The sequence below is a fragment of the Babylonia areolata genome, chromosome 24 (assembly GCF_041734735.1).
Source record: "Babylonia areolata isolate BAREFJ2019XMU chromosome 24, ASM4173473v1, whole genome shotgun sequence".
Lineage (NCBI taxonomy): Eukaryota > Metazoa > Mollusca > Gastropoda > Neogastropoda > Buccinidae > Babylonia > Babylonia areolata.
The window spans coordinates 22,769,543-22,783,862 of record NC_134899.1 but is presented as its reverse complement, the minus strand read 5'-3'; the positions used below and the strand labels follow the sequence as shown (position 1 = coordinate 22,783,862).

Sequence of the window (14,320 nt, the reverse complement as noted above, 5' to 3'; positions counted from 1 at the left end):
TCTATAAATTCGTTTGTTTCTTCCAGAAAACGTTCCTCTGATAGCAACGAGCTATTAAACTTCAATATCCTGGACCTCTTTGAAACCTGTTTGCGCTGAATATTGCTTTCACAAGTTTGTGGTCTGAGTGGGGAAATAACTCAATGTCTGTTTTCTGCACGAGAGCTTGGGAGAGAGTGTCACAGAAAATATAATCAATTCTCCTTTCTGTGAAAGGAGTGGATCTTGACCAAGTATATTCTTTGATGTCTGGGTGGATAGATCTCCATGTGTCTTCCAGGTCAAGAGAAGATAACATTTCTATGAGAGCTTCATTTTCTCGTGGTGAGTGTGGTTTGCCCGCGATGTTATCTAGATGGCTTATTGTTGTGTTGAAATCACCCAGTACCCACAAATGGTCGTAGTCTTGCTTTAGCAGTAGGCTGCCCAGTTGGTTTATGAATTCTAATTTATCTACGGTCGAGTTTGGTGCATAGCAATTAGCGATGATGGTTATTTTGTTGCCATGCATGACTCTAATTAGTAGTATTCTCTCTGCTGCATGAATTAATTCTGCCTGCATCTGCTTAAGTTTGGAAATGAGGATAATGAGTCCATTGCTTCTGTTAGTTCCTGCACTATAGAATATGCTTCCCGACCACTGTCTATTGATTTCGTGCATCACATCATCTGTAACGTATGTCTCCTGCAAACATGCTATGTCTAACTTTTGTTTTCTGAGGAAGTCAAATACAACTTTTCTTTTTAGCTTATTTCTCAGACCTTGCACATTTGAAGTACCAATACATATATCGTGGTTCATAACTGGTATGGGGATAGCATTTCTTCAAATTTCTGTAGCAGATAACCAAAATTATTAATCATAAATCACAAGTCCATAAAATGAAGCCAAAGGTTGTGAGGGAGAGGTCAGACCGGTGGGGAGAGAACACGTGCTAGGTGTCGGCCCCCTCCTTCATGCTGTCTGCTGTCTCTTCCTCTCCTCTTGCTTTGTCCGGGGCCACTACAGTCGGCCGTTTGCTGTCTGGCACTGGCGCTGTGGGAGATTCACTCCTCTCCCTTTTTTCCTTTCTTCCAGCAAGGCTCATTGTTGTGGTGTGTATGTGCGCCGGCTTCACAGGACTGGCTGCTTTCTGGCCCTCCATGTTGCTCGCATCACCTCTTCCACACACTGGCGCTTGCTCACCTGGCAGTGTCAGTGCTGGTTGACTGCTGCCCTGTGGCTCGCATGCTGCTGGTGTTTCAACTTCTTCCCTAACTTCTTCTTCCTTGGCACTGAGGGGCACCGAAGAGGGGCAGTCCATTTTTTTTATGCCCCTGCTGCAGGCAGCCTTTGCAGACCACCTCCCCTTCACAGTTAGCTGCAACATGTCCCTCCTGCAGGCATTTGTTACACTTTTTTGGTTTTTGGTTTTGTTCTTTGTGATAAATGTCTGCAGTGAATACACCAATTTTCATGACTGGCCTCAGTGGTGTGACTGGTACCGTGATGTATACAAAACGGCGGCCAGTTTCAAACTGGGTCAGTCGCCTGTCGGGGTTCCTTGCCAGCTCATTTCTGAGAGATGACCATAGCTCTACCCCTATCTTTTTCAGAGCTGTTTACTAAGCGGGATGTTATTCACCCACAGTTTTGTGGTGGGTTTTTCATCCCCATGGTCCTTGTTAACAAAAGGATTCCTGTCCAGGAGAGACACTCGTGCTCCCCTAAACAGGAACCCTTCCAGTAACAACTGGTCTCTTACTTCTTCATTACGTGGATATATCCGCCACAGACTGCGAATCTGCTGCGCCCCCCGAATTGTTCCTCGACCGCACGCAGCCTCCGCGGCAACACAAATCTCATACACTGTAGGCAGCGTCTCGTATGTAGGGAGTGCCCTGGCAGTAACATATACTGGTTTCATGGCCGGCGGGGCTGGCATGGCCGCCGCCATGGTGGCTCCAACACTGGAAACTGCTTTCTCCTGGTCTTTTTCTCTCATTCCGCACACAGATGTTGGCGAAAGGAGCACAGTACAAGCACACAGTATACTAACTTGCTTTTCTCACTTACAAACCTGGAGCTAAATCCTTCGACATATCGAAGCCACTATATTTTTGCAAAAAAAATCACAGAGCACAGAAGAACGTGGCCTGCCGACATCGGAGGCCAAACTGGAAGTGGTTGATATGAAAATTGAGTATTTTGTTAAACTAGTAACATACAGAGCCAAGTACAAATACTTCTAAACATTGTATGAAGCGAAAATGACTTCATTTTGAGAAAAGTCAAGACTGGAAATTTTTACGTTTCATCAAGGGTATTAACTCTCATGGTTTATTATTTTTAACTGTGAATTCCGACTGATTTTGTTGATATTTTTATGGCAGTTTGGGGCATAATCCAGTAAGTGATGAGGCGTTCACAAATCTTTCTCTGAATAAATATTTAACTGTCTCCTTCTCCAACTTTCCATCACATGTTATCATGTATTGTCGATTGAATATAGGATTGAACGGGCAGGTCAACAACTTGAAATAAAATGGCTTCCTTTGCGTTTGCGAGGAATATGAGCACGCGCTTTGATTATGTATAAATATGTGTACGCAACTGATTTTTGCCCATGACCTTCTGGGCTCAGCCAATAGTGCTAAAAAGTCCACTCATAGTATTGATTTTAGTATTTTCCAAAAAAGACCACTTGGGCGAATGAACATAGTGAAAGCCCTGTACACTGAGAGTAAAACACACAAGCTTTTTTATGTATTGAGTATGAAATTTCAAAATGTAATGTTTAAGATGAGAAAGATCAGATGAAAGCAAATTAACCCCCCTAGCTTTGATTACAGATTAATTTCCCTTTTTTACTAGCTGCACCAAAGACGTGCACGAGAAATATAACTTCCATGCTTAGCAAAAGAAGTTCCTGTTTGAACAAAAAATGATAAAAATGACTGCTCTTGTTGTTGTGTTGAATATCAGATCAAAGTGCCAAGTTTAGAGAATAAAAAAAACAACAAAACAAACAAAAATAACAGTAAATTCAGTTTGCTTATAATATGGCTTCTTTTTATTTTATTTTTATGTGCCCATCCCAGAGGTGCAATATTGTTTTAAACAAGATGACTGGAAAGAACTGATTTTTTCCTATTTTTATGCCAAATTTGGTGTCAACTCACAAAGTATTTGCAGAGAAAATGGCAATGTTAAAGTTTACCACAGACACACAGACAACCGAAAACCGGGTTTTGATTCTGTCAGTGATATCTAGAACTATCTTTGTGAACACTGACTTATGAGGCTTTATGTAAATGATCTATGCCAGGTGTCATTCTTTTAATTTAAAAAAAAGATTAAAAAATTACTGTTAAAACTCCCAGGTGGGTGAGATAGCACAAACTGTACTCGGTACTGAAAGGGTTAATCACTGATTGTTGCGAAGTCAAAGAAAGTTTCGTGGGATTCTATTCACACACCAGGCTCTTCCAATTAGATTCAGTCATGTATGTAAATGTCGTATGGCTACACTTTATATTTACAAACACGGGGAGAAGGCTTGCTCACAATTACAGCCACTGGGATCAGCTGTATCTGTGTGGTGTGTTTTGTGTGTAGCTGTTAGTTGATTTAGCCTATTTTGTTTTGTTTGAGTATACGTTAGTTTTGTACATGAATGACTTGTTTCAGTCTGCTGGCCTTTTGTGATTGGTATGGTTATCATTTGAAATGACGGAGAAGATAGGACAAGGATTCAAGAGAACCGATGAGTAAGTGTATGTGGAATTACATGAGCCTATGCCTGGTTTGGTAAATGATTTGTTTGGTGGTGGTGTTTGGGGCAGTATTCAAAGGATCTGTGGGCGAATATTCAATAGACAGAAGCCTTCTGGGATGATGTGGTGGAAGAAGCAGTGTTTGAGGAAGTTTTAGCTGTGATTAGTTTTGATGAAATTGCTTTAATTCTACCTTCTATGCATGCTGATAAGATTTTTATATGTGATATTTGGAAGTGAGAAGTGCTCTGATATTTTGTTTCCCAAAACCTTATTGATTATATCATACTGTAGTTTTACCTCTTCAACAGTATCATTTATTAAATTTGCATATTTGTGGCTTTCCAACAACAATGAATCATCAACTTTCAAGAGGCTACCGGTTTTTTGTTGTTGTTTTTTTAAAAAATTTTCAGCTTTGAAAGCTACTTAGATGAATATAGAAGACTGATCAGTTTGATAATCAAAAGGAATGTCTGCATTCTTTACATGAATAATTAATGAATCAAATGACTTTTGGTTAGAATCTGAAGCTCTGATATTTTGCAATGTGAGTATCCTGAAGGAAGGACATTGATTTTTTTTGTGTGCATGTGTGTGCCCTTAATGTTTGAAACTCCCCAGACCTGGAAACTGATGGAAGATATGATAAGGCTACACATTTGAATGTTTTATAAGCCACTCATGCTGTTCACCCCATTCTGCACTTTTATGATATGTCATGTTCATCATCATCAGATTATATATATCAATCAGACAAACAAACAAACAAAAAACGAAACAGTGAGAAACAAACCATTATAATGTTACTGGGTTTCAGTGGACTGTCAGCACATGGTGACAAGAGAAAAAGTGTTGCTGGCAATTTAAATAGGCCCAGATTATTGTTCATTTTGTGTACTTCCTTCATAGCAATGAACATTCTTTGCAATCTAATATCACTGTAGCTTGGTAGAACTGTACACGAGCATCTCAAATTAAGACTGGAACTTAATCATTATTATACTGATTATGTCTGTTTAAGATTTAAGTGTAAAAGATCCTTCTTGGGATTATAAGTCACAGCCTTGATGCCCTGGTCATCTGTCAGAAGACATTTACAACAGGCTAAATTTGGCATTGTGCACAGACAACTCTTACTCACCTTCATAACTTCAGGTTGTTGTATCAGCGTGGTAAATGTTGCCAGCAGCTGGCGCTGCTGCTGACAAGATTTCAGTGCCAGCCAGAAGTGAATGAGAATGCAGATGACACTCTGTTCTGCCAGACTGTGATTGTTGCTAACACGCAGCCTTGACCCAGCTACTCCAAGGCTGTTTCTTACAACACTCAAAATGAAGTCCTGAGGACACATTACAAAACTTTTGTTAATGTTGTTTTCAGATACCCTCTACTCACCCGCCCTGCACCCCCCCCCCCAACCCCCACCCCATACAGAAACACTTAGTTATAGCTATGCAATTTTACTGTCAATGTTATAATATATGATATACATGACAATTTTTCTTTGCTTACATGCTTTAAGCATATATGCTTTTTGGATTTTTTAAAAATTTACAAACTTATAATGTTCATCTTGGGTGAAGAGAATGTTCATAAATTCTACTTCCACTTCTCAGGATGTTGCTACAGGCTTGTGAATTTAGTTCGGGTGGGATCATCAGAAAGTGGCTGGCAGTCTATTTGTTTTACAATATCATTTTTTGATTTTGTTCTTCCTATGTCAGAGGATTTGCATAGACCCATACCTATCCATCATCCCTTCACTGCACAAAATCGACAGGAAAATGGTAATTTAGTCATGCAGTGTGGAAAAAAGAGTGCTCCTCTGTCCTGCAATCTGATGTGAAGAGGTTTTGTGTTGGGGGTGAATGAGGCTGCTTCTGTCAACCAGGCACTAAAATCGGACTGGGCATGGGAGTGAGCACCCTATTTCCCACAAACTGCCAAACTGGTTGTACTCATCTTTATCATGACCCGTTTCTATGCCTTGCTTCCTGTCAGCTCCAGGGAAATTGTGGCCATTAGTAAAGGTTGGAGAGACAAGTGATAAGTTCTTTTTTTTTCAGTTCTGTTTGTTGTCTCACTCAAGACAAGGAAGGATAAGGGAATGCATCTGGATTTCTTTCCAGACACTTTTACCATCGATTATATCTAGAGCTTTTTATTTTAATTTTTTTTTTGAGATGGTAACTATTGAAGAAATGCCTCTCCTTATGCTTTGAGATATTTCTCAGTTCTATTCCTGGTTCCCACGCTAAATAAGTGACAGCCAGAGATAGACTTCAGCACTCGGAATACTTTCCTCATTGCACCATCCTTTGAGGTGGAAAGTCAAGAACCCTACCTACCTACAAATATAAGAAATTGTTCTTATATGTCTAGCATCATCATGTCTCTTCACCAGTATCACTGATGACATGGAAGTCAACTATCTGGTCACAGCTTTCAAGGCATACTTTGGGCAAGGAAGTCTCTGTCTTATACATGAATGTTCATTCAGTTTCAACATTACACTAACTGTGTTGAAATTTCACCTCAAATGGTCAGTTCTTGGATAAGGATGGTAATATGGGATTCTTATACTTGGAAGGGGCAAGGACTATATTTCACAGATTCAAAGTAGAAATAATATTTAAATTCACACACAAATCATCCCAACAACAACAAAAAGTAACAGCAGAAAAAATACAAACAACAACCACCAAAATCATCAGAAACACCAATAAAACTTACCTTATCCACTGGATATGCCCCAGACTGAACAAGTCTCACAGCTTTTTCAGTTAAGGCCATCTGTCCAATGGTAGAACATTCACATCAGTTGTAAACAACTAAAACAGTTAGCTGGAATAATTGGTTGCAAATTTCATGACACTACCAAATATGTACATGCTTTGTCATTTCATTGCATCAAGCAACATTCTCATAATGCAATATAGCATATTCAAAAGTGATATCTCTCGGTCAAACAGTTCAAGCAAACAAACTCCACTTGCAGATAAAAAGTTACATTGTCAACACAGGCAAATCTACAGTCAGTACCCTGAGTTACATGAGGGTGACCGTGGCTTGAAATAAGTCCCTATACTTTTGTACTCTTGTAAAAATAACCAGGATATTTAATGACCTCACAATTCTGTTTCTGTATCAATATTTTAACACCTACATTGCTGACATATGTTAATAAAAGAGTAAAAGCCTTCGAAGCTCATGTGTGATTTCTGCTGTCTAAAAGGGGAAAAAAAGCCCCCCAACCCCAGTTAATCAAAACCGATTTCAGATTCCAAAACATATCAAAACTCTACCCTCAGTTGTTCAAATACTGTCAAAATAGTCCATTAACAAACCATGTACATGCAAAGAAAACTTATGACAGATACTTCTCTTCATCTCAACAAACACCAGCCAGCCAGCCAGCCTATTTCTCTTTACAGGAGTGATGAAAAACATATATTCCAATCAATATTTTGAGTAAATGCGCCATTCCACCCCTTCACTTCCACTAAATATTCTGAGTTATCAAACTTCTGTAATAATAATCTGCCTCCAGAGAGTTCACCAAAGTGGTTTGGCTTTTCCCCAGCAAGGGGTGGTGAACCTACCTGCATGTGTTGTTCAGTGCTGACCACGGCCATGGTCACTTCACGGTGAAGGGCCAGCAAGACCAGGTATTCCTGTTTCTCCCTGCTCAAACCACAGTCCTGCACAAAAAACAGCAAGGTCAGTCCATAAGAACAGCAAGGATCTACACACCAATATTCTCAAAAATCAATTAGGGCATTTTGCAGTATACAATTTCCAAGCAAGTGTCAACTTCTTACTCCCCACTTTTCTTCCAATGTAATACAAACAGTAAATCAGTACAGTTCTGTTTACATTGAAATGAAACATATATAATTTTTTCCCCAATCAGTTAGCTGATTAACAATTTGGGTTTTGGGCTGGTTAGTTGGTTGGCTGACTGGTTAAATGGTTAGGTGTTTGGTTGAATGCTCGGTTGACTTAATGCAAGGCTGGTTGGTTATCTGGTTGACTATAGTTATCTATGTAGTCATTATTTTTCTTATTCTGTTTTAGATCTGAGTGCACAACTGGATGAGGTAATCAGCTTATTCACAACTCAAGATGCGATTTGTAGCTTACAACCAGTGAGAGGAGTTGCTGCTCATCTCGAGACCTCAGCTGTCTGGTGATCTCTTCACGGACAGATTTGTATTCAGGTCCACAGAGCAGGTATCTGTCAGGTACTGTCTCCGCCTGTGTCAAGATAAACCATTGTTCTTTACCAACCAGACTGAATGAAATTGTTTATTTCAAAAACTATAAGACAATCATGTAATAAACTTTTTTTTAAAGCAAAATTGTAAATTTTTATGAAACATAACTAACTGAACAAACTGAGTTAAAGATGGGGCTTGAATATACTGGTTGGTTTAACAGCAACATAAAAATGCAAGTTCAGGTAATAACAAAAGATTCAATATTCACATATTCTGACACATTAACATATAATAGCTTCCGTTTGTCTTCCAAACATGATAAAACATGAATAAACAAAACTTAATACACATGTATATAAGCAAGCAAGCAGTCTCGCTCCAGTTGATGATGCTACAAGTACGGCTGCATGCCACACACACACAAAAAAAATAATATTCTTCAATGTATCATAATGAAAAAAAAACTTCAGATTTTCACTTCCCATGCTTCCCAGTGTGTTCATAATAAGGAAAAAGTGTAGTTTTGGTGAAAGTGTAGTTTTCTTTCCAGCTATATAAGTAGTCTGGTTATTCTGAGAGTTTTGTGCTTTTTGTTTATCTTTATTTTCCCTTTTGAGTTTACTTCTCCCGAGTTGATTTTGTAATCAAGTTGTATGCATAATCTATTCTCCCTCTTTTTTTGTGCATTTATGTATACCCCCCACCCCATCATTTCATTTCCCATTAACAGATTAAGCAAAAGTTATGGAATGGCACAACTGCTGTAATTTCAAGACTACAAGGCAATCTAAATACAAGGTAAAACCCAAATTTTGACACAAAATCAAAAGATCTATGAATAATGCACACTTGTGTTTTAGGCAGTATAATTCCAGGGAAAGATATTCAGAAACCAATAGCAAACCATGACCGAATAAAGCAAGCAACACATGCACTGATGTGGTGCAGAGATGACAACTGACAATGGCACTTCTTGCAGTTTCATACACAAAGCTGTATCTGTATTAGGAAACTAAACAAAACTGATTTTGGGATATATTAACTCCAAAATATGACCACCACTTACTTAGGGATGCAGAATAGACAATAAAAAAACAGGGCTAAGCTCATATCTAAAATGAGAACTAACAGCAGTTGTCTTAATAGGTGACCACAATGTATGTGACGCCTTTGGTGTTGTCTTTTATCAGCATGGTCATATTCAGAAAGTGGGAGGAAATGAAAGTGCTTGCTGACTTCCAGTAAGCAGCATCTGACACCTCTCTGAGAGAGAGCATCAACCACCCATGATGCTGAGTCCCTCAAGGGTGACATCAGTGAAAATGAACTAGGCTGGAGAATGGTTTGAGCTGAGAGCCCCAAACCAACTAGATAACCTGATAAACCAGCATCCACTCTATCTCCTTGAAGAACCATGTGGGAACACCTGGAACATATGCAATTACGCCCACATCCATCTCCTCTTGTTGACAGGAGCAACTGTTTGTATCCAGGAGCACTGACCTGTCCTACAGATGAGTTTAGAAAAGAAGAGAGAGAGAGAGAGCAACTACTGCCAGCTCCAAGCTACTGATGTTCCTGGCTGTCTGACTTGTGGACCATGCAGGCCAAGGTGGGCAGCTATCCCAGTGTTGATGTATCAGTATACAGCCATACTTAGGATGTAAATGAAAAGTAAACATCCTCAGACAACTAGTGTTGATCAAATGAATTAATCCCATCTTGTAATGTCCACATCATCTTGAACTGTCTTTGGATCTGCCTCTTGTGAAGTCTGCCTATGTGAAGGAAAATGAGACACTGACAGGTGACGCCCGCAATTCCAGAAGGCTAAAAGCATACCAAAGAAGGGGAAGATGGGGGGTGGGGAGGATGCCAAAAAGCACTACTCTGCAAACAATGTCAAGCTTATGACAGAAGTACGGGTCATACTATCTCTGGTTGGGTGTGAATACCAGGCCCATAAAATTGGCCAGTACATTCTGAATGTGTGAATGACACAGCTGTGGGGTCTCTGCCAAAACCTGAACAAGATTCCCAAGATTGTGTACCATATGGCAAGCTCCCAGATTTGATTTTATTGTTTTATTATGCTGCCCCATCATCCGCACAGCCCCAGTGGCACTACTCATTTAGATTCTCCCATACACGGCCACACCTGGGTTCGTCCATCATAGTTCCAGTGTCGGCAGTCTGCAGGGAGCCACTGATGTTAGGTCGCCAGGTGGCCACACATCAGAGGAGACCCTGCACTGCTGAGTTCCCAGATTACTTTGCTGAAGACCCAGAGCTCTGAATTTTAAGATTTTGCCAATGTAAACCAGAACACTGTTTTACAGTTCCTGGAATGAATATGATGAAAAGTTAGGCATCCATTTAGTTGACAGATACTGCCCTATCTCCAGGACAGCTGAACTTTCAGACTGACTGGGCAGTGTCCATCCATAAGGAAAAAGGGTGAAGGAAACAGTTCAGAGAAGAAAGTTTGAGGACTGGTCTACTACCACCACATGCTTTCAGTACAATGAACAGTCTCCCATGAAAGCCAGACAAAAACCATTCTTAATTTCCTCCCCAGCCACTTTGGAGAGAAACAAGGCCACCTCTCCATCAAATGCCATTAGATCTGAGGGGTTCCTTCCAGGAGGGAAAGGGTAGAGTTGTAAGCCATTCAATATACAATATCCCTTGAATGCACATACAAGCCATAAGATCCACCAAGTCTGGGAACCAACTCTGTGATCTGGACAGAGCATGTATTTTCCATGGGACTGGGATAAGAGTAAAACAATGACTGCACCTGTATTTTATGGTAAAGTATGTGTAATTAAACTCTTGTTTACAATAAATGACCACCACTGTATAAACGTAGAGGGACAAAGCATATCTGCTTATAGAATGTATTGCTTCCAACATAAGGACATCACATGACTATAACGGTACCCCTGATTTGCAACACAACACTGCCAGTGTGCTAATTTTGGAAGAAAAAGTGAATCTTACCTGTTGCACCTCCTCCAGCTTCAGCCAACGCAGAACAGGCTGTGCCTCTGCAAGCTGCACAAGTGTCATGTAGGCTTGCATCCCAAACTCACGGCATAACTGTTTCACCAGAAACTGCCTGAAAACCACCAGCTTCAAGATGTGAACTGCAGCTAAACATCATCATGCTTGAACAAACACAATTGTTCATTACAAATAATAAATGATTGTTACAACTATAAATTAAGCTGTTCAATCACAGAATAATGTGAAGAAGTGCTCTCCCCTTGCAAGGGAGATTTACGGACTCAGGAGTAAAATAAATCAAACAATAGAGAAAAGAAAGTGTATGTTTTTCTTTTTTGTTTTTTTTCCCCTACTGAGCTAATGCAGGGGTAGAGGTAGAAGTAGGGTGAAGGGAGGCAGACTGAGAGGAACTGGACAAAGTGTAGTGGTTAAGAGAGGGGGAAGAGGATGGGGGCAGAGGAGTGGACATGGTCGCAGTGTTCAAGGGGATCAATATAGGGCCAACAAACAACATTTAGCTTGTTATTCCCAACTTTACTGGTGACAGTGGACTAAAAGAAAGACCCACACAGCATAGACTGCATTGACTTTCTCTCTCTTTTAATAGATGATAATATAATTCAGAAATCTGTTGAGGAAACCAGTTTGTATGCACAGCAGACATGCCAACAGGTACAGGCAGACCCAGGCAGGCAGAAAACATCCTAGACTATCAGCATGGACAGATACAAATGTGTTTGAAATAAAACAGTTCTTGGGTCTGACTTTATTGATGGACTTGATGATTTTTTTTCAAGAAATCTTTTTTGACAGAAAGGATTGGACAATGACATCTAAGATGTTATCACTTAGAGCAGTCACACTGAATCATGTATGTCCCTTTTTTTTTTTTTTTTTAAATTGTAGTTGTTCTGGTATAATTTGTGTGAACAGTTACGATCTATTTGTCCATTTAACATTATATTACTGTGCAAATTACCATGAACAAGTTGAAAATATGACAAAAACAACAACAACAACAACAAAAAAACAAACAAACAAAAAACAAAAAAACAAAAAACAACAACAACCTAATTTCAAAACAATTGTATGTCTTTGGAAAAATATACAAAATTGGAAAATCTGTGTTCTGTAGTCTTTACACTTCAGAAAATATATTCTTTAATGGGTCTCTATCCAATACCAAAGCCCATAGAATTTTTTTTGTATAGAAAAATAGACCCACTTTTTGTGAAAAAACCCTAGCAAATAGATTTTGTTTACCAGTAAATCTTATTTCTCAGCCAGTGAAAGGGTTAACCAACAAACTGCAAATGTAAATAGTGTAAGGCTTTCACACTGTGCTTGTAACACAACAGCCTCTCTATCCCTTGTGTTGTGTGTGTGCATGTGTGTGTGCGGCTGTGTACATGTGTGCGTGTGTACATGGGTGTTTGTATGCATGCATATGCATGTGTTTTAATACATAAGAATTTAGTAATATGGATAAGTGAGATGTTACAAAAAATATTCACTATAGTTGATGTCCTAATTCATAGCAGAATTTTGCTGCTCCTGGCAGATGTATGCATCAATGTAACTTCCTTCAATTAATTACTTTTTTAGCATTCTGTTCAGGTGAGCAGAAACCTGGTGATCACTAGAGTTAAGAAACAACATCCATTCCTCTTCCCTACACCTGTCTGAGACAATTTCCATCCAAATGATGGATGGTAAGACATATATACTGAGGCACATACACACACAAATACACATGCAAACATATACACACTTTACCCCTTACCCCTACAAACAAATCTGTATAGTCTGTTTCCCTCAAATAATAATGTAATTATGATTTTATCACCCAAGTATGTTGCAGATGCTTTTTGATACCAGGAAATGCAGTATGGTTGGTCACAATATGTGATCATCATTACTTCAACAAATGTTCTACTGCCTTTGAAAAGAAACAAAAAAACAAACAACAAACCCAAAACAAAACAAAAATACAATGATGCATACTTGGGCAACTGACTGTCACGCATGGTACAGATGATGGCAGCTTCCATGAGGAGGTCCTTAAATTCTCTGTCAAAGCGACCTCCTTCAGCTGCCTGAATGACACAGGAGTGCAGCAGCGAGGCACACATGCTCAGAGCATAGCGAAGCTGTCCCAGTGCTGTCAGTGTGGAAAGCTCCAAAGGCGATTCGTCTAGTTTGAGGCGAACCTCATGCATGCTGTTTTTGACTCTGGTGCATTGCTCAGAAAAACTGACAGCAAATGTCCTTTCTGCCACAAGTTTCATTTCCCTTTCATGCTCCAGATTCTGAAAATCAAAATCAAGCAGAATATTTTCAGGAAGTAATTTGTTTCTTAGTCTACTACCTCTGAAACTATGTTACTTGCGGAGTCCTGCATGCATATAGTACCTATAGTCCTGCATGCATATAGTACCTATCAGTTATTATCATACTGAATATCAAGAGAAGTACAATTAAAGACACCTGCCTGTGAACAAGAAATCAAACAGAACCAAAGTGATGATGATGGCAAGTTCCTTGGATTCAAGGATCATTGTAAATAAGGTCCTTGGTGACAAACCTTCTAGCAGCTGTGCAGGCCAACTCTTGTGTGATACACCCTGGCACACAGAGGGCAAGGAAATCCACAGGTAGGAGTGCTCTTGGGTGGCTGATGCTTTCCCTGTGCTTTTCCTCAGCAGCTAGCCTTCTTGCAGCTTCAAAGGTCTCAGCGCCTTGCTTTAATAGTTTATCTTCAGCTGTCTCTGGCAACGTTTTCCCAGCCCTTTTCTGGAATGCCAGCTGCTTTAAGTTAATGCTTCAGCTGTTCTTTGAGGCACATTAGTGTGGCTCCTATGTAATGTCTGCCCTGGTAAAGCTCACCACAGAAAATGGCTTTTGGCATTCACATGATAGATGTCCCTCCATTTAGCATTGTCTGGTCAGCAACAAAGCCTCAATGCTGGTGGTGTTGGCTTGCTTTAGGACTTCGAAGTTTGTCACATGGTCTTGCACTTGATGCTGTTGATGAAAGTGCTCTTGGAGTTGCACTTGTTTTCAGTACAGAACCCAGGCTTCTGATCCATGCAGGAGAGTAGTGAGAACTACAAGTTCAGAGAGTGATTATTCCCAGATGCACTTCTGCAGACAGCTATAGGACAACTGACTGGTGAGGTGGATGTTGACATCCTTGAAAGCTGTGGTGTCACAAGAGATGACACTCCCAAGGAATGTTAAGTGCTAAACTGTGTTGAGCACTGATCCATCAGTGTTGATGTGTTAAGGGCTGTAGGTTTCATGTTGTGGTCTTGATGGAGGACCAAGGCAGT

At 39.9% G+C, this 14,320-nt stretch overlaps 1 protein-coding gene across 3 annotated transcripts in view; it reads right to left on the bottom strand.

Moving 5' to 3' along the window:
* LOC143298824 (E3 ubiquitin-protein ligase RNF213-like) overlaps nucleotides 1-14,320 on the bottom strand; it is a 232,974-nt gene that overhangs the window by 48,614 nt on the left and 170,040 nt on the right. For all 3 annotated transcript variants that reach the window (XM_076611814.1, XM_076611815.1, XM_076611816.1), the window contains exons 75-80: nucleotides 12,993-13,297; nucleotides 10,983-11,100; nucleotides 7,903-8,016; nucleotides 7,362-7,460; nucleotides 6,493-6,552; nucleotides 4,901-5,098 (exon numbers count right to left, since the gene is read on the bottom strand). In XM_076611814.1, the coding sequence (XP_076467929.1) occupies nucleotides 4,901-5,098; nucleotides 6,493-6,552; nucleotides 7,362-7,460; nucleotides 7,903-8,016; nucleotides 10,983-11,100; nucleotides 12,993-13,297 (894 nt within the window). The remainder of the gene's footprint in view (nucleotides 1-4,900; nucleotides 5,099-6,492; nucleotides 6,553-7,361; nucleotides 7,461-7,902; nucleotides 8,017-10,982; nucleotides 11,101-12,992; nucleotides 13,298-14,320) is intronic.